Below are 20,785 nucleotides of genomic sequence, written 5' to 3' on the forward strand. Positions count from 1 at the left end.
GCTTCTAACTTTGTCTCCAAACCGTTCAACTTGAGGTGTCCCAATACTCATTTTTAGTCTTGTCAGTTCTGGTCACTCCCAACCTATTGGGACTATTATCTTTCTGTCGCAAATCGCCCCTGACACTGGTCCCCACCCACTCCTACCTGCCTGCATTCTCTTCTTCACCTCTCTTGCCCACCGTTCGTTGCTGTAGACGTAGACACCCTTTTATTCTGAAGGTAAACCAGGTTATTTCATTCCTCTTTCCTGGTATTCCTTGATCAACTTCACCCAGGGAGCTTAACAGACCAGCACACACTAAGGCCACATTTGACTATAGCCTCCCTGGGAAGGTGTTATAAGGTAAATCAATTACTTGTTACTCAGCCAGAAAAAAAAAACAGACTCACTCGTGCGCATGCCACAAAAAAGTGGTTTTACTTCATCACATTTACATTTTAAAATGCCAGAAAGCCATCTGATAGACCCAAAGTGCTCTGCTCAATTATGCTTTTCGCGATGTGCACTCTGCAGTGCGCCGCATCGGGTTGTTTAGCATTTCAGGTAGGGCTCCAGCATGCTTCCAGCGTTAAGGCTTAAGGTAAAGTCACTGCGCCGTATCCACTTGTTATCTTAACGCAGTGTGAAAGCATACACCCTCACACAGAAACCTCTCAAAACTCTGCCTCCAAGATGAAACATGGAAATAAATGAATACCAGTGTTGGTCAAGTTACTTGAAAAAAGTAATCAGTAACTAATTACTGATTACTCCCCCCCAAAAGTAATCCCGTTACTTTACTGATTACTTATTTTCAAAAGTAATTAATTACTTAGTTACTTAGTTACTTAGTTACTTTTTAAAAACACGATTTACAACCTGAAGAGGTGATAAAGTGATAGATCTTTCAGCCCAATTCTACTTTTTCTACATAATCCATCATACAAAATGTAATCAAATGGAAAAGTCTCTTTTTTTAACTTGTTTTATCAGTTTTAATCTTTTAACTTTATGCATCAAGCAAAACATTTAATTATATGCAACATTCTCTGACTTGAATAAATTAGTTTAACATTTAAACCTATTTTCTACACATTCCAGCACATAAAATAAAATATTTTTTGTGTTTTCACTCACTCTTTCAAACAGATGCAAGTAAAACACAGCAGAAAATAAATAAAGTCAAAGACTCAGCGGTCCTTTTGCTCTATTTTCACCTGTAAAGCAGGAGCAGGGTAGGCGGAGGGTTACCCTGGTGTAGGTGTGCTGCGGTCAGTTGAAGAATCCGCGCGAGTGTCTCTGTGAGTTTCCCATCACGTCGTAGCTACTCGGTGCTTGCTCGGAAGTTTAGGGGTTTTTTTCGCTGTAAAAATAATTTTTCTTCCCACGCACGATGGACGCTAATGTTTTTGTCACTTTTTATGGAATCAAACTCAAAGTAAGGTCAGTACGTCCACGCTTTAAACGCTGCACGCTCATACTCTCTCCCTTACTCGATATATGATGCACTGTTGATCTGCACACAGCTGCTGTCACCAACGTCGCACTTGCTTACGTCACTGTCATGAGACATTCTCGCAAAAAAAATCACGGTTTTAGTAACGCAGTAACGCAGCGTTCCTACGGGAAAGTAACGGTAATCTAATTACCGATTTTGCAATAGTAATCCCTTACTTTACTCGTTACTTGAAAAAAGTAATCAGATTACAGTAACGCGTTTCAAGTAACGCGTTACTGCCCATCTCTGATGAATACTGAGGAGCACTCTGCTTGCTTTTTAAGAACCAAGGGGTGCTTGCAGAGCAGGGCTCTCTGTTGGTGCTAGAACAGATGATTAATGAACGTCCTTCCATCTTACCTATGCAACAATGAGAAAACGATTTTGGGAGAAACAAAATGGAAAAGAATTTCACTTCCCAAAGCACATTTACAAAAGTTGAAACACAAAAGTTGTTCAGATATAAAACACATAAATGTAGAATCAAATAAGAGTCAGTTGATGTGTGAATAATTTCATAACGGCTATTTTTATACGCAGACACTCAGTTGCAAGGGTAAAATAAGGTAATCTTTGACTAAGGCCTCATGCATGCGATCAATTATCTTCTTTAAAGAACATCCATGGTACACAAGTGTCCTTCTAGTCTCAAATTATTATCATTGTGCACCATGAATGGTGTTATTAACGCACTCCCACTGTCCAAATACACCCACACATGCAATTGCACAGACATGAAAATAGGTTTATAAAAATAGTAGCAACCATCTGTTTTCTCTACACACCAATGAAAATTACAATGGATGAAACGACTGGACTACGGAGGAGCACAAACCTAAAGACAAATGAGGAAAAATGACAATTGAGAGTAATGAGAAGGTCTTCTGCTCTGTTGTCTGTTGTTCTAAAAATAAATATTGACACATTGCTTTACCCAGAATCATCACGTTGTTGTGCAACACCCCTCGCTCACTGCATATTCATTCTGGATCAAAACACACAAATTTGAATATGCAACAGCGAGGCTTGGTCCATCATGACACAATGACAGAGACAAAGGCTCCATTCAGTTGAACTGTCCATTAACAGGGGGGGGGCTTCCACTGTAACGAGGTCACATTCCTCCATCTGGCATCGAATGGTGGCAGAGCTCACTTCACATTTCTTTCAGCATTGGATGTTAAATGAAGACGACGGATAAAGACTGTCCCGGATTGGACTGTGAAGCATAATGGATGATTTTGTCTTACATTGCTGCTTCACATCACATGGTATCATGTGAAAGTGACTGTCAGAAGACGCCACTGCTACAGTGAGACGCTTGTTCTGCATCCAATTACATGGAGTAGTCTCAAAACAAAGGCAGCTTGCAATCAAGTGCAAACAAGACAACAAACTGCATAAACAGAAGTTAATCGAAACCATATCGGCGAGGCTGATGTTTGATTAAAACCACAACAGACTGTCCAGACATGATTTCATACTTTCGACCTTCAACAACCTTTATTTGAAATTGCATACCACAAGGGTGGCTAGGACAACCACGTGACAGAGCATAGAAAGGTCATTTAAACAGCAGGCACTGCTGATTTGAAGATGTTTCTAGAATCCATAAGGACCGTGTCCGAGTGTGTTCACTGCTCGCTTTTCAAGCAGTTTTAAGCAAGCACAGAAAGACATCCTTACCAGATTTGCATAGAAGAGCAAAAGAATGAACAAATATGTAATTGGATTTATCTGTGATAAGGTCACATAGTGAGATATGCTGATTTTGCTTACTACATATTGTTTGATCAGGAAGTGCAATAAATTTGCATTAAGGTTAAATGTCTTTTTTTTTTACTTTGTATGAGAATATATGTTTTTAATCCACATAAGAAGACAGGTTCTAGAAAAATAATAAACTAAACTGACAAAGGGCAAAGTTCACTGTCTCAGTCTTTTATGCCTTTCTCTACATCTTCATCCATGTGTTCAGTTGTTTAGTTGTTGCTCCTTTGAAGAAGTTGATCCAGCAGTTTCTGTAACAAGAAAACACACAAGTGGCTGACGCATATCACAAAATAAAGGCTATATACAGACAACAAATCTGGTCCATACAAAAGTCTCCTAGCATGCTCCTTAATTTTCAGAGGTCATGTGCAGAAACAGGACCGATTCCTGGTACATGGCACCCTCTCACCCAAACTGTTAAGCTTTCCAGCTCCTTTTTCAAGACCCGCTGGATCTTCTGGCATCATAGCCCTTCTTCCCTGCATTATCTGCCACAGCAGCAGTGTGGGAGGAGCAGCTGTGTGTGGGCACCCACTCTGTCTGCAGGCTCGGCTGAATGGTGGCACTGCGCTGTGGATTTCTCTGCCACTAAAGGGCCTTTTGTTTCATGAGGAACACGGGCTCATACACTCAGCACAATGAGACTGTTCACAGTCTCTCTTCATAATGAGAGGCAGGGTGTGGGGTGCAGGGTGAGAAAGAGAGACTACAGTTCCTCTAAATCAAACTCACTTCTATAGAAGGTCAGAATTATTGACTATAAAATGGCAAAAAAGGAATGCTCGCTAGCAATCGCTAAACATGACAAATATGCCTCTGAAGTGCGTTTTTTAAGATCGGGTTTTCTCACGGAACCTTTTGCAGGCGTGCAAGAAAATAGAAAAGTTAGGCAGCATCGCCCTCTAGTGGAAAATAAGTGTAAAGGAAAGTTTAAGTAATCATGCAATGGCGTAAAAAGTCAGTCTATTGTAGGTCTCGCTGTAAACAATCAGAGCAGACATTTAATTATGTAAAGAATTTTTTACATTGCTACATGCTTGAAGCTAGTGCTCTAAAAACTGTATAAAATTGAAAGGTAAACCATTTAAAAGTAGATATTTCTCCCTATAGCTGGATTTTTATTGCAACACTGAATATTTGGTGGATCATGCAATAACTAAAGTGTAATTTTCTACTTCAAAACAAACCAAAACATTGTCCAGACCTCCAAAAGCAAATGACAAACCTTATCAGTAACTGTGGGTCTTTTTATCTGTTATAATTTGATATTAGGGCCCCACAATGTGATATGCCCCCTGATATTTGCATCAAAAAAGTCCTTTAAACTCAGCCTCGTGCGACCCACTCAAATCCATTTTTTTCAGCTAATTATAATGGATTACGTGCCCACTTTACTGCATTATTTTCAACAGCGGCATCGTTCTGAAGAGAGACAAGGGTGCATTATTAACATAGAAACCCTTAAGTGTTTGTCATTACTGCAAAAATGTTTCACTCTTTCCAAGGTTTAATTGAGCTGTAAGGGAAAGGTGTGTTATTACTTGCTCAATTGCCTGTGGGTCATACATGCTATTAATGTTCTGTTCAGTGTCTCGGGCAGATAACTACCAGACAGGAGTTATTTGCTTTATTCTCCATGTTCAATGATTTGATGACGTAAGTTCTACCTAAATATGTGTTTGTAACAACGTCTGGTGCTGATATTTAATGAGATGACAACTAGAATTAGATGGTTTAAACTCATGTTAGGTGGAGTTGTCTCATTAACTGATCATCTTTTATTTGCCTATTGTTGTTATCCACAAACTTTAAAATGTACTGTTTTACAAAAAAGCAGAAAAAAGTAAAGCAAGTTGTTATTTTTTGGTTAAGATGTCAAATTACATTTATTCTCTTGCGTTCCTGAACAGAAATCAAGTCACTTTGATTTTTAAACATTTTTTTTAATTGATAGATTCATTTGTGATTGTTTTGTGAAAAATAGGTAGAGGATTTACCTTTTTGTAAAGCTCAGCTCGATATCTGTTGTTCAAACTGACCTCCCTCCTTTCTTCTTCTTTTTGTCTCTTGAGATCTGCAGGTGTCCTGTACAAAAATAAAAATGGTGTTTTAGATCTGGAATCTGCGGTTCTCAAAAAAAAAAAAAAACCTAAAACATTTATTAGGAACTATATTACTGTGCAAAAGTCTTGAGCCACCCCTTATTTCGTCATTATTTGGTAGCAAAATCAGAAATTTTATTGAAGATTTACACAAACATGTGCCACATTGGCAGCACAATAGCATAGTGGTTAGCACTCTGGGTTTGAATCCAACATCTGTCCAGAACTTTTCTGCGTGGAGTTTAAATGTGTCCCTGTCCCTCACACTTATATGCGGGTATTCTGGCTTCCCACAGGCCAAATATACAGTTAGTGGGGTAAGGTTAATTGTGATTCTAAACTGGTCAAAGGTGCGAATGGTTGTCTGTTGCTCTGTTTTGACCCTGCCACAGACTGCCAACCTGCCCAGGTAGGCCTTTACTGCATTAGCAGTGTGTTTAAGATCATTGTCATCCTGAAAATGAAGCTGTTTCTAATGAGACGCTTTACAGATGGTATTGGTTTTTTGGATCAAAATTTAGTGGGATGACATAATTTGACAAGATTCCCAACCTAAAAGCACTGCCTGCAAGCCAGAGCCTCCACAGGCTTTTAGTAACAAAGTGCTTCAAGACACAATTCAAAATTGGTTGGCTAAGTTGGCTCTTATGTGTCGACACTGGTTTATTCCTCGAAGGTATACCTTGAAGCTTCAGTGATTCATAGGTCACTGTTAAGTGGCTCAGCAGAAATATATATACATATATAAATGAAAAAGGGGTGGTGCAAAAACATCTGCTCAGTATTTATGTATATAACTATGTCAGCTTGTTAATTTTTTGTGAGTTTGCCAGGAAAATAAGACAAAGCCTAAGGAAAAAATGCTCAAAATGCAGGAGTGATACAAGCCTAAAAAGTAAAAGCATCTGATAGTGAGCCAAAGTAAAAACATAGATGGCGCTCACAGCTTGGATCTGGGCTGCATGTCTTTCCTAGAAAATGCTCTTTCTCTGTGAGTGAAAAGGTTACCTAGAAACACACACACACAAGGGCAAAGCATTGCAGTCAGTCTTTCTTTTACACAAGTTGGAATAGACAAAACACTTCCTTTTTGTTTGAACATAAAAAATGTCACATTGAATTTGAACATATAAGATTATCTTTTTTTAAAAAGTATGTAACCTTCTCTTTTTGTTTCTTAAGGCACTTTGCACCATCACATTTGCACCTGTCAAATTCTGCAGGGCATTTGTAATTACACCACTGATCATTTTGATTTCTCAGCTGGTATTTTGACATTGGTGCACCTTTCTGTTGTAGCCTGTAGAGGGCAGAGAGAGCCATAAAATCTCTGCAAAGTCTTTAAAACCATTTATTTAACATCTTACTTCAGGTTGCTTTTATTATATTTAGTCAAAGTTTCACCAGGTGTGCCACTTTCTGTTTCCAAAATCTTTAACTACATTCAAAAGAAAAGAAAATGTAATAAAGTGTATCAGGGTGATTTACTTTAGGATATCAGTCTGTTATGTAATCCATAAGATGCATGAAGCTACTTTAACATTTTATCTATGTTATTAAACGTACTTATCCAGGTTTTTCATTTCATAATTTCAATTAAATAATTCCTGAAGAAGCTACTGCAAAATCTTAATGTAATATTTGCTGGTTGTTGTTGATTGTAGTGGATTTGGAAATATTTGTAGATATTATTATTAACTTTAATTAGAAAAGAAATATTTTCACGAATTCAGAAAAACAGCACTGACTGACAAACACCCCTTTGCCCCCCTTTTTTGTCTAAATCTGTATCCGTGTATGATTAGTCGTGTGGCAAAAAGCCACTGCAGCTGCACAGAAACAATGGACAGTACACTGGAGACAAGAAGTGAGGCTGGCTGCTAGTGCATTACCGTTCAGAGAGGTAGACCCAGTGCTGAGAGCTCTCCTCTGCCTGGGTGCCTTCTCCAACTGTGGGCCTACTGAATTTGACAGTTTCCTTCTCTCCTGTGCCTTTCGCTCCAGCTCTCGCACTCTACCTTGGGAACGACTAATGAAGTCTGGTCTAGACCTCTGCAACGCGTCCTGCCAAAACCACAAATACATTGCTCTTCTTGAGAAAACATTTAAGCACAACCCTTGTTTCAAACTCCCCGTGCACCTGAGCATACACGGTGAGGCATGTCGTGGAAAAAAAAACCCTAAAGCCAGTATAAATATGTCATTCTTTTTTGTTGATATTGAATTGTATTACAGTGGTTTCTTTATATTGTTTTTGGAACCTTTATAAGAAAACACTGGCTAGTTTTGCCTTGTGAGTTCTGTAAACCTAAAACAAAAACTCTTAGGAGAGGAAAGTTACTCTGGCTGGTTACACTGTGGCTCTGGACTTTTTATTTAGAAAATGAAATCAATTTCTCAAAATTGTTTTATTAGCACAGAAAATAAACTCACCTGAAGAGAAACAGCTTCAGATGACTGTTCAGCATCTAGACTCAGTGGAACAAATTCAGCATGAGGCCGGTTGAGGCGTCGGCTGTGATTAGGATGCTGCTTTGCACGCTCTCCCTCATCTGTCACTATCAAGACAGAGGAAATCAACTACTTTGGGTTTTCATGTACACATGGCTTAGCTTCACATGCCTGACTGCAATGCACAGTTCCTCAGGAGCCCCCTGGGTCTCCATGACATATTAATTACTGGAATGAACCAGGTTGGCATAGTATGTATAAGTCAAGGAATTTTACCATATTAGTATTGATAAAATTAAGGATGTATAGGTGTGGGGGGAAAATGTTGAACCACCAATAGTTTTACTTTATTGTAATGAAGATAAATGCTTTATACAGTGAGTATTATGAGTATATATATATATAATTAGAGGAAGAGAGAAGTAATAATACCAGAATTTCCCTGGGGTGATGCAGTGGAATCCGTTTCAGAATCGCCACTTGGTTTTTTCTCCTTACTAAGTTGTCTTTGGAGTTTGATATTTGCTATGATCGCAGCCGCATTCAGGGCAGTCACTTCCTCTGGAGACTGTTGGGAGTGGGGATCTGAAATCCAAAATGGCTTTGATGTAACTGAAGAGTGAGTAAAACATTGACAGTGGCTGTTTCGGAGCTATCATTCCTGTATAATATCCTGCCTCATTTGGTGGTTGACTGTAACAAACGTTGAATTTAAATGATGTTGCCTAGGGCCTTGTAATTAATTGATGACACTCTTAATGAATGTGATTAAAGAATAATTAATAATTTCACACAGAGAAAAGACATCATGAATCAAGAAACACAGTTGCTCAGCAGAAGACTCCCTGATCTTCTTACTTATTCACCTGGATATTCAGATTTTCCAAAAGATAGCTTCAGCTGAGTCTTTTAACAACTGCACACTGTGAAGACTTAACTTGAAATTTTGAGATTTTTGGAAAATACACTTATTTGCTTTTTTACCAAGAATATTTTTTGGATCTAATATAATGCTACAGGCAGAAAGGAATTAGAATCAGTGTGAGGACAAAGCTTTTGGCTCGTATAGATTACTTGTAACAACTTTAGCTTCATTATTCAAAACTTTAGTGGTAATATTTATCTAGTAGTAGTATCCATCTCTCTGTGTGCATACAGCACTGTGTAAAAGTATTGACCCACCAATCATTTCTTTATCTTTTTCTTCTGAGAAGCCAGAGTTTTCTTGTAATCTTTTTAAAGTGGCCTTGCACAATAGTTCTTTCAAATGTTTTTCTTTTGACATTGACTGCTCTTCACTCACTTTCAGTCCAGTCCTTGTGGGGTTTTTTTTGCTTTTTTTTTTGTTTGTTAAGTCACTTAAAATTGATCTATTAATCATTCAAGGATTAAAAAATACACATAACTCAATGGATAAACCAGTGTTGTGTCTACACATAACAGACAACTTAGCAAAGAATTAATTTTGAATAGGATCTTTAGGCAATTTGTCACTGGCAGGCAGCCTGTCAAAAACACAGTATTTCTCCTTTGTTTGCTGAAGCTATGAAAAATGACAATGATAACACAGTTTGACTGGCATAAAATATTATTTTTTGCAACAACAAGATATTCCTGAAGTGCTGCTACCCTAAAACGTACTGCATTACTTTTAAGTATGTGTAATTACGTTTTTGAATAACGACTCCTGACACTGATCACAACAAAGAGGGGAAATACTTCAACAAACATGCACAAACATTGGACCCACAGCATGCAATTAATTTGCATGAATGTAATTTATTTATTGCTGCTTAGCAATGGTGGTTACTTGGAGCCAGTGAGATCCCAACGAGAATCGATAAGAAAATTAATAAGGAATCGCATTGATAAGTGATATCAATAATGGAATCAGAATCCCTAAATTCTTATGGATTCCCATCTCTAATCTTGACAGGTAACAGAACAAAATGCGGCCAATATCCAAAGAAGATCTTTGAATGCCCTTCAAGAAGCCTTGCAGAAAACTCTTCCAGAAGACCACTTAAAGAAATGACAAGAAAGCTTGTCTGAGAGAGTTCAGGCTGTGCTGAAGAATAAAAGTAGTCATACGACATATTGACTTTCAGGCTTGTTACAATTTTACAGACTCTCTTTTTGCCTTACATCCTTTTTTCCATGTATGTTGTCAAAAAGTCACTGCACCTATTTCCTATTTTCTGAGCATATAAAGAAACGGTGATGGCATAAGACTATTGCACAAAACTGTAAATATGACAGAAGGTGAGAAAATGCATGTTAGATCTATTTTAAAGTAAGCAGAAAACTTTTAAGACTTATTTTGGGCACCCAGATGGCCCGATCACAACCTGATTAGCGCAAAGAAACACATACAAATAGAACTGCTGCATTGCAGGGCTTTAACGCCAAACCAGATTCTAACACATTCTAATACCTCATTTTCACCATGTTTAGCAGCTTGTGATTTCCCTTCCTTCCCTGTGCTGCCAGTGAAAAGGGGGCAGGAATAGATTATGCATGCAAAGGCCTGCGTGGGAAAATGAAAAAAAGGTGAAAATGAGAATGCATATCTAGGTGCTGATGGGCACCTTTGCGTCTAGCTGATGTTGCTCGATTGGGCAATTGGGCTCGTGTCAGCAGATCAAGAAGTAATATCATTGCAATCTAATAATGCCTATAAAACATCAAAAGTGAAAGACTGTATCAAACCTAGGCGGGTGTGTAATAACTTCAAGCTAGAACACACAAATGGCACAAAGGAAGTGCATATTTAGACATTGCCATCCTTTGAAAATGGAGATCAGAGACTGAGGGAGTATGTGTGCTGACAAGAAGGCTCCCAAAGTGGGACAGAGAAACCTACCCGGGGCCTTGATGAGAGTCAGACTGGAGGACTCTGCCTGCAAAGTGCTTCTTGGTAGAGGCAATCTTTCTTTTTCACCGGCCTTTGACTTGAGTGTCTCTGCCACAAGCTGACCTGGTCTTTTCACTGCTTTTCCAGGACTGATGAAACTATTGTCCGAGTTCAAAGGGTTGACATCAGTTTCTTTTGGAAGTCCAGCGCTCCATTTCCTGGCAGATGGTTGTGTCAAATTCTCCTTGCTTGTCTCAGTGTGTCCAATCACATTGCCATACCAGCTCAGTGGTCTGTGCAGCCTCCCCGATCGCTGTCCAACAGGCTTTGGAGAAATCTCTGAGGATGTGGGTGCTGCTACACCAGGAGGGTTGTTTAGGAAAAGGCTCAGTGTGGATCTGTGCCGCGAGCCATTTTTCTCTGGATCTGAAGTATATGTATTTGGTGCTGCAGAGTTTGGGATAAAATTCAGATGACGATAAGAAGGTTGTTCATTATTTTGTGAATGATTTTCCTGACTCCATGTGTTGTTGCCCATATATGTTCCCTCACTATAGCTGTGTCTATACTCTGGGTGTTTGGCCCTCAGTCTGCCTGGACTGTAGCTTTCTCTGTGTTCTGTCACTTTGATGATGGTGGCCTTCCTTCTGTGGACCACTGTGTCCAGACCATTGCTTCCCGGTGGTGTCCGTGCTGTGTTTGTGTTTGATACAGGACTTGAAATCACCCTTTTCTCTGTTACTTTGACTATAGTGGCTTTCCGTTGCACTGTTAAATGCCTGGAGTTTGGTTCCATGGGCTGGTGGTCCAAGCTGTTGCGTGGAGAAGGAGACTCACGTGACTGGGAAGAGTGGTTGCTGGTATCAGAGCCAGGTAGACTAGCTGTTCTGCTCACTTTTCTGGAGGAGATGGTGATGGAGGAGAAGCCAGGTTTGTTTTGAGGGATGAAGATTCCCACAGCGGAGTTTGTCTGTATGTCTGAAGGTTGCGGAATATAGCCTGTTGCAGAAGTTGTGCGATTCAGCAGAGGATGCCTGAGGGCCTCTGTGCTGGCTGTTTTCATCAAAAGGGATTTCCTATTAGGGTCTGAGTTGGTCCCTGTGGGGAGCTCAATGGTCTTACTGCCTCCAGGGAAAGCTGACACCCTGTTGGTATTCCAGCCCCTTCTCAGAGCTTGCCAGCCGACAGGTCTGTCCCCTTCATTAGCAGGAAAGCTAGGCTTTTCTGGCACCTACAGCGTGTGGACAAATGAGATTTTATGTGATAACATTTTTTAATTATATATGAAAACCCAGTCCTACCCTACTGTTGTTGATGATGTCTTATGGTTAATGATTTGTCATACATCAACACATTAAAACGCCTTGAGGCGACTTTCTGTTGTGATTTGGCGCTATATAAATAAAATTGAATTGAATTGAATTAAAACACGTGCTTCACATTCATCTACATTCAGTCTGTGCTGCTGCTTTTAAGTGGCATATGGAGAAAATGAAACATAACTTGGCATAAAATATTGACAACATGACATCTTTCTAATATTACATTTCAACAACAGGTCAACTGTCTTGTCTTTCTTCAGGGCTTTGCTGTTTGTTCTTTAGTCAAATGACTCTCCCCATGCTTGACACACTAAATGCCCCAGTGGCAATGGAAGCAGCAGCAGGCAAAGCCAGCACACAGCGTGACTTATCCCTCACAGAATAACAATGAGACTCTATCCTCAACAGGCGAAAAGCAAAGATTCTGGTCCTTAGGCTGGAGCATTCTGATGGTGTTTATGGAGCATGGAGAAACACTGATATGTCCCTCTTTTAAATGATAAGACATATCTCCCTCGTTTATCAAAGGTGCATAAACCATAAAGGAGTTTAGCCATTTCAGTTTTCTTTTAAGGAAGTCCACACCACTGCTTTGACCATGATTTTGTGCTGTGTTTGTAAAGACTACCTGTTAAACTGTGTTAACCTTGGTTTCCTTATGACATTACTGTGCCTTCTCTCTTCTGTAGTATGTGCTTTTGTCCTCTGTGTTCTTTCCCTTCCTGTATTTTCTGCAGGTTTAACTGAATCCACAGCTTCATGTTCCTGATTTGTTGTTATGGGCCTAAACAACCTGCTGACTGTTTCTACCTATATTGTTTGTTGTATCTTTGGATTTCATTTTTTTCTTTGCTTCCCCCTCACTCTAACTAGTCACAGCAGATGACACCTTCCCAGAGTCTGGTTTAGCAATAACTTGTGGCTTCAGCAGCCAGAAATTTCTGCTGAAAGGAAGTTTTTATTTCTCCTCACTGTTGGCAAGTGGTTTCTCATAGGGGTTTGTTGTGCCACAGGATTATTATCTACAATGTTGGGGAGTTTTTACCTGATTTGAAGTGACTATAGCGATTGCACTCTATGGCTGAATTTTAAGGAAAAACAAAACAATTTGCCAGAAAGAAAAAGCATCTAGCACAACTTTATAGATCCATAGAACAAAGAGATCACTTCATGACATTCATTCTTAACTTTGTCTTGATCAAGTCAGATACTATTTGTAGACTGCAACCATTTCTCTCTCTCTCTTTCTCTCTCCTTCCACTGTTCCATTTATTTGTCTGTTTTTAAGCTCTAGTTCAATAAATTAGCTTTAGAAATCCTTTAAGGGATTAATTCTATAATCTAGTTTCTCCTGCCATTAGAAAAAAATGTTATTTATGTAAAAATGTTATTTCTCTTATATGTCAGGCCTAGTACAGTCTTGCAAGAGATCTTGCGAGAGATACTTCCTGGTTAAATAAATGTTAAAAAACAACAACAACAATATCTATCTATCTATCTCTCTCTCTCTCTCTCTCTCTCTCTCTCTCTCTATATATATATATATATATATATATATACACACACACATTGCTGTTTGTATATAGCCAATCCTGGTTAGAAATGGGAGATTCTGGTTTAAGCAAAAGAGCAAATGTGAGCATGATAACAACAACAACAAAACTTCATTATATAAAAAGAAATACCTTGCATCTCCAGCCATAAATGGGCCCAATAATAACAATCATCATCATATCCTTCCTTTGTAAAACTGTCTCCTAACCTATGTGGTACTTTATATTTCAAAACCTGCTATCAGTTACCTGTTTAATAACAGGAGTGCCTTGATCAGGTGTCTGCCACGTCTTCACACCCAGAGCAGTGGCAGCGACGTGACTTCTCTCCACCTCTGCATCTGTGTATCAAGGCAAAACAAATGATCCACTGTCACAGTCTCTGCAACACATACTCTCACGTCCTAACTCGCCCGCACTCTCTCTCTCTTTCTCTGTCTTTGCCACACACAAACATGCAAGTCATCCATTCCTGTGACTGTAGAGCAATGTTGACACTGTCAATAATTGACACTGGCACAGCAAAGTGAATTTAGCACCACCCCAGAGTCACTTGTCTCCTTACCCAGGAGACACAGCAACTTGACTGGTCTGCCTCTCAGCCCTGACTGCCACCCTGACTGCGTTTCCACCTGCTACTGTTACCATGGTAACATGCTCTCACTTTGGGATAACCCTTGTGCGTGTAATCTGTATTGGGTTTCTTCTTTTTTTTTCCGTTTGAGGGAGAAAATGAGAGCGCAGGTGAAAATTGCAGAGCTTTGCAAACAAGACCTAAAGACAAATGTCTTCCGACTTCCTAAAGGACTTTGGCCCTTCTAACGCCTCCTTTCACCTGCTTTAATCATAACATAGCTTTTTTCTGTCTGTAGAAAGCCCCCACCCCAACACCCTGAAAAGCTTCTCTCATTACCTCTACTAGCTGAGCTCAAATTGCCATTTCCCTGAATCAACAGCTGACCTTAATATCCCAGAGGAAAATAAAGAAGCAAGGCCATATGGCAAATACCCATCTGGAGTTCCCGCCCTCCCAATTTATTCATCATCCTCATGAGTTTTATCGAAAAAGTAAGTGTGAGCAGGGTGAAAATTAACCACCCTGTCCAAACACGAAGGCCCTTGAAGCACACAATCCAATTTTTATTATCATTTGCTCATTAACACCAGACCATTTCAAGTTTGTTAAATGTGACTTTTATGGAGGCAGAGGGCACTAAATGTCTGCAATGAGACCTCAGCTCTGATTAAAACTATTTCTGCTTGTTCTGTTGTCAGCAACAACCAGAAAGAGAGAGAGAAAATAACGAGAAATACATTTTCTAGTTCCGGCGCAACTGAGTTGATTCTTATTGGAATAACTGCGATTTAAAATTCATTTGGTTTCAGGTGTGAAATTGTGTACTTAAATCCACTGGCGGCTGAGCAAAAGTGACTAGCAATAAAACAAATTTGGATGCAGACCTTCATAGAGATAGTTGTTTCCTGTTTCAACTCACTGGTGGTGATTGATGTTGAGTTCAGCCATTGTGTGCACCTGACTATTTATTATTTTGTTCAACTGAACTATATTTACGGATTATTTAATTGAGAGGTAATTATTATTGTTTTCAGAAAACCTTGGGAAAAGCCATGTGTTAAATGCAGTTTTTCTAGAAAAAGTATGTGTTGCACAGAAATTATAACTAAATGGTAAATAACAGCTGGATTGTGAAAAGGCAGTCTAACCTATATCAAAGACTATTTGAAAATGGTTAATAATAAAAAATACAAAATGTCATGCCACCTTAATCGGCACAGCTTAATTAGGCCTTTATAAGATATTAATGAGGTTTACTTATCTTTGAAAATATGCTGTCTATCGAAGTCATGAATGGATTACTTTGATTTCTGAGCCTGAGCCCTGTCAGGATAATCTATGTATAAACAAGAACAAGGCTGAAAGATCAAACCTCAGATCAAATCCAGATGGAGCTAGATGTCATGCTCAAAGATTAACACGGCCACTTTTCCAGTCAGTCAGCATCTCTCAGTCTTATCTTTCTGCCCTTTCGTTTCCATGCCAGCCCCTACCTCTTTTTCATCAGCTTTTCAGGCCTAATAGTGCCCATTTCCTTTGCCTGCAATACTGCCAGAACACCGTGGCACAACAGTCACGATCAGTTGTTCTTGAAATTGATGTCGTTTAAAGTGATCATCCAGCCAGTCGGTGTGGAACATTTGAAAAAGGACAGGGGCAACACTGCTGCAAGGAGCTGATTACAGGCAAGTAAACTGTGTGGCAAGTCAGCCCTGAAATAAGCTCTTGTTCTCCTCCTAGCTAACCCAGCCCCTATAGTTACCCTATGACCATATTTATTATGCCATTAATTACGTTTCTTGGTGACAGACAAATAGCCTACTCTTTACATTTTTTAAATCTTTTATTTTATGTATGGTTTTCAGTTATAACACTTGCATAATGTATAGATTTGCATAACTGAATTTTGTTTTACTACACTCAGCTGAAAGCCCATCTGTTATACAAGTGGCAAATTGCATACGTACTCTGTGCCTTAGGTGTTGCTTGATTCTTCTGAAATGTTGGAGTGATGGGTTGTTTCAGTTTCAGCTGGAAAAAGAAAGAGTGTGGCAGAGAAATTACAAAAAACTACTATTACATTAGTAATAACCGTCTTGGACAGTGGTTCTCAAACTTTTTACATCATTCCCCACATGGCACGAAGAAATATTTTCAGCCCCATCTAAACAAAACAATGACAGAAAAGCCTAGCATGACCTAGCATAGTTCCGCATGACCTTTCTGCCAGGTAACTTGCCCCCCCACCTTTAAGAACTCTGTGCCCCACCAGTGGGCCGCACCACACACTTTGAGAACCACTGGTCTAGGAGTACAGATTTTTTTTTCGGTCAGTGTTTGATACATTCAAAAGAGTGGGAAAAGGCAAAGCCCCATTTTTGAAGTGTTTTGGCTGCTAGCATCTTAGCTTTTCCAAAAGAGATGTTATGTCAGGTGGATTTTAATCTGTCTGCACTTTGATAGGGTAGTTCAGTTCAGTTTGATTTATATCACAACAGCAGTCCCCTCAAGGTACTTTATATTGTAAGGAAAAGACCCTACAATAGTAGAGAGAAAATCCCTGGTTGGGGGGCAATGGGAGGAAGATGAAAAGAAAGCCAGAGATTAATATTAACTAACAATTTAAGTGAGGTGTCACTAACAAGGAAGACCTGCTCTAAAGCACACCCACCTTTATTGTCCTTCTGGATGCTAATGGTGGCCAAAATGTTCAAAATGTGCATCATGTTATATTTAGTAAGATTTCAAACTAATAAACGACACCATAAGCTCAACGGGAATATATTTACTGGGAAGATGATCAAAAAAACGGTCTGTTTTCCCCATAAACTTCCCAGATTTATTCTCATTAGCAAAAGATTTGCTTCCAGTGGCCATTAGAAAGGATCCATGTTTAAAGCACTTCCAAAGTTGCTTATGTTTTCAGTCAAAGAGGCTATGTCTATTTTTGTATACTGACTAAGACCTGCATGGTAAATACGATGCTATCACAGCAGCCAACTTCTAGCTAACAGGTTTTCTCAGAAAGACTGAAAAGGGAAAAGGTATAGCTAGTCCATGTCTGTCCGACAATATCAGGTTAGCTGATTCCTCTGGTTTTCAGTCTAACTGGCACCAAAGTTAGTCAACCAACAGCCATGACAGTATCTATTTTCTTAAATAAAGCACATCTCCCTTAAAGTTTTAAGTTTTAACCACAATCATTCAGAGCTTTTTTTTTTTTTTTAGAGTGGAAACAACTGAAAATATAAACAACCTCATTTTGATCAGTCAGGAGTCTAGGAATCTGCTTAATGCATCAGTTCAGTCAGATCTCTACAGCACACAACTTATCAATTCAAAGCCATATTATCAGATTACTGATGCTCCTATTAAATTATTTCTGTACATTGACTTGCTTCTCTCTTTGGGCACAGAGCACATAGCTCCAAATGAGTCGTAAACCTTTTGAGAATGCACTGAGTTCCTGCAGAGTAAGCTGTTTTCAAAGGATGCCAGAGCGCTGCCTTCTTCCTGGGTAACAGAGACTTGACTACAAATGGCTCTCTGTGGCACTCTGTGTGTTTTACTCTACAGTGCCTGCCACAAAGCAGCGTCACTTTCATGAGCATACACAACACTAACATGCAAAAGTCCCACAATTCAAAATGTTGCCAAAGCCAAATCCAAGCTAAATCTTTGCCAGTGCTTGTTTTAGAATTGTGTTACTCTAACTGGTTTTCCAGAAAGGTGCAGAGTGCAACTGCTCAAATTCTCTGCATTCTTCAGTCCTCACTAATTTAACTGCAGATAAAAGAATTTCATAAAATATTCTATTGCCAAATGTTTTTTTTTTTTGTACCAGGTGTTATGTGTCTTACATGGCCGGGAGCATGGTCCAAAAATTGGTTTTGGTTGCAAGTGTCTGCAACCATCATCACTCTTCTTTGGATTGGCAGCCATCCAATTTTGACTGGAGAAAGATAACTAAGTTCGGCTTGTTCCTTTTCTGGAGCCTGCATGATATGGGCTCTCTCCCAGCTTCCTCTGCGCTCCGGAGGTGAAAAAACCCCAGTCTGGAGGGACTCCTGGCTGCCCAGCGAGCTGTCACATAGGCTTGAACTCTCACATGAAGATGAGACCCTGCTGAAAGAGGGAAAACCCGTGTGTCTCCAAGCACGTCCATTTGGCTCTTTGTTCAGAACAGGCATGGATGTTGTTCGGTCATTGAACCCTCGAGCCTGATTATGAGCTGGGGCTTTAAGTTTGCTCTGCATAGCCTGCAGGTGCTCTAGCCAGCTGTCCAGCTGGCCACCTTCAATGGCGCTCTGGGGCCGCGGTGCACGTGGTGGATGAGAAACAGCGGGCCCTTCTGACATCAAGCTCTCCCAGTAGGACTCATCTCCTGATCTCCTCCAACCTGGAGTCCTCCTTAGGTGGGCAGCTGGCCTACGGAGAGTCATCCCTCTGGAGCTTAGGTTACCACTCACAGCTCTCAAGTTTCAGCTCCTCAACAAAAGCCGTTTACTGTGGAGGTATTAATGAGAAACTCCCGGCTCAAGCCAACTTCTTGACAAGAGTCATCCTAGAAATGCACTGCAAGGAATCACCAGTTACAGTAATGATCAAGGTCATCTTTGTCACAGTTCCTGTTTTGAGAACATACGAGAACAATGTTCAGAATTAGAGTTTCAGATATATTATTTTAGGTTATAAGACTCACAACAGTTATTATCAATTTCATTCCATGATGGTGGTGTTACTCACCAGTCAATGATGTACAGTCCTTTTTCACTTGAATCCAGTTCTTCTCACTCTTTAGTGTTTAGGAAGTAAACACTGCCTTTGTTGATATAAAGTAGGTGCTAGCGGGTACTGTCTCCAGCCAAGCAGCAAGTAGCAGTATAAGGGAATGTTTGGAGGACAAAAGAGTTACTGAGCACAAGGGCTCAACATCCAATACACAGAGGAAGATGGGAAGAGACAGAGGGAGAGGCGGGCCGAAAAACAAACACTTGTTGATGTGATGCCTGACGTAACAAGAGCTCCATTTAAACAAAGTTAACATTCATCTTGAAGGGATTAAACCATCTGATTTTAGGTTACAGCAAGCCAAATACAGTATTCAATATTTTAAAAGGCAAACTTCCTGACATTCAAGAGTCCTTTCAAATGATAGAACATCACTAATGAGCAGATTATCCATGTTAATCCACGACTCACTTACTGCTTTGGCAAATCCTCTTTGTTCAGTTCCCCCTGTTTCGTCTCTTCCCTGTGATCTCGTGGTTGGTGGCTGATGATGAGGCATTGCTATCCTCAAGCTTCTATCCAAGCCATGTGACTTTAGCAAGACTGTCTTAAAATGGCCCAGTGTTTCTTGGGTAAGTAACTGTGACCCACATGATCTCACGCAATGCACAAGAGAAGAATATTTACAAGTTGGGAAAACTTGCTGGGAGAAAGATTTTGCTTCAGATTTTATTCAGGGGCATCTTTAATCTTTAAACACAGATCTGCAAAGATGCAACTTCTTCCAACAACAAAAAACAGAAAAAGAAAAGAAAACTGGCACCCGCTTTGACATTTAATGAATTTCACTGTTCTCGGTGGATTACCAGTCCCTACATGGCTTTCAAAACAACTCAGTATCACTGGGTGGAATTACATTTTCCAAATGTATAAAAAAAAAGACAAAGATAAGACAGAGATGTCATGTCTATCATTTGCAATGGCCTGCTTTGAGGGAACGTTTTTAAGCTGAGAAGCCGCATGTAGAATGAAAATGCAATGATTTGAAGCAATTTGCATAATATTGTCTGCTCAGCCTGGGAGATAACACGAAAACAAATGGAAAAACTCAACTGAGTAAAAGACAGAATTTGACCAGATAGACGAAAGGCAACTTTTTTCATAGGCGAAGAAGTCTGAAAGCGGCAGCCCCCTCTGCTGGCACGACTTTAATATGACAACCTGAAGAGGAGGGAGAAAGCAAAGGGGATGGAGAAAAGTGTTTGTGGGATAGTGAACCGTGGGAGGGTCATCATAAGTTGGGAGACTTGTGCATCTAAGAGTAGGATGCATCAGTTGTGCAGAAAAGATAAATAAAGCTGAGCAGATTCGAGCGTGTGAAGCAGACGCATCACTTCTGTATCATCTGTTTAGCACCCTCAGCTTTAACCTCCTAGGACCTGGCGTCCACATATGGGGACGTCACATTTTGGGTTATTTACACCAAAATACTGAATTTTGCTCTACAAGGGCCTGGTATCCACTTATGAGGACATTATACTGCTACTGTTCTATCACAATTTTAAATGAATATCCTCATATGTGGCTCTTATTTTTTATTAATAACAAAAATAAGGTAAAAATAAATAAATAAATCTGGTAATTCTTTGTTTTTACATTCATCGGGCCCCAATGTGACCAAATATCAAAGACAAATTAAAAATGCATGCAGTGGAAGAGTTCGGGTCTTAGGAGGTTAAGAGGCCACTTCTATTGCTTAATTCGGCGCATTGCTACTCAGAAATCTCACGGTCGCCTTTAGCATTAAGCGCAAACAAGGAAGGAAACCAACGCTGACCGCATGTATTTTAAACCTGCGGTCGAGTCAATCAGATGAATATAGTGTGTGTATTTGTGAACGTGTTTTACCTCAACACCATGCACTCTAAGGTCAAAATAAAAA

General features: G+C 39.8%; 1 protein-coding gene across 2 annotated transcripts; it reads right to left on the reverse strand.

Annotated features, from left to right (window-relative positions):
- Positions 1-1,854: 1,854 nt before the first annotated feature.
- Positions 1,855-19,385, reverse strand: lg8h10orf90 (linkage group 8 C10orf90 homolog). Of its 2 annotated transcripts, XM_086303946.1 has the most exons (11): positions 18,859-19,381; positions 17,973-18,740; positions 16,080-16,143; positions 13,785-13,876; positions 10,670-11,891; positions 8,239-8,391; positions 7,789-7,913; positions 7,248-7,419; positions 6,300-6,363; positions 5,251-5,338; positions 1,861-3,501 (listed from the first exon to the last, which is right to left on the reverse strand). In XM_086303946.1, the coding sequence occupies exons 2-11, from the start codon at positions 18,552-18,554 to the stop codon at positions 3,463-3,465; spliced, it is 2,601 nt and encodes an 866-aa protein (XP_086160072.1). In that variant the 5' UTR covers positions 18,555-18,740; positions 18,859-19,381; the 3' UTR covers positions 1,861-3,462. The 2 variants fall into 2 exon arrangements, with proteins under 2 accessions (XP_086160073.1, XP_086160072.1); XM_086303947.1 differs by lacking the exon at positions 6,300-6,363 and having other exon boundaries at positions 1,855-3,501; positions 18,859-19,385.
- Between the last annotated feature and the right edge of the window lie 1,400 nt (positions 19,386-20,785).

The sequence above is a fragment of the Aulonocara sp. 'chitande type north' Nkhata Bay genome, linkage group LG8 (genome assembly GCF_057382095.1).
Source record: "Aulonocara sp. 'chitande type north' Nkhata Bay isolate Kocher_YH1m ecotype deep benthic linkage group LG8, A_spYH_male_GT1.1, whole genome shotgun sequence".
NCBI lineage: Eukaryota > Metazoa > Chordata > Actinopteri > Cichliformes > Cichlidae > Aulonocara > Aulonocara sp. 'chitande type north' Nkhata Bay.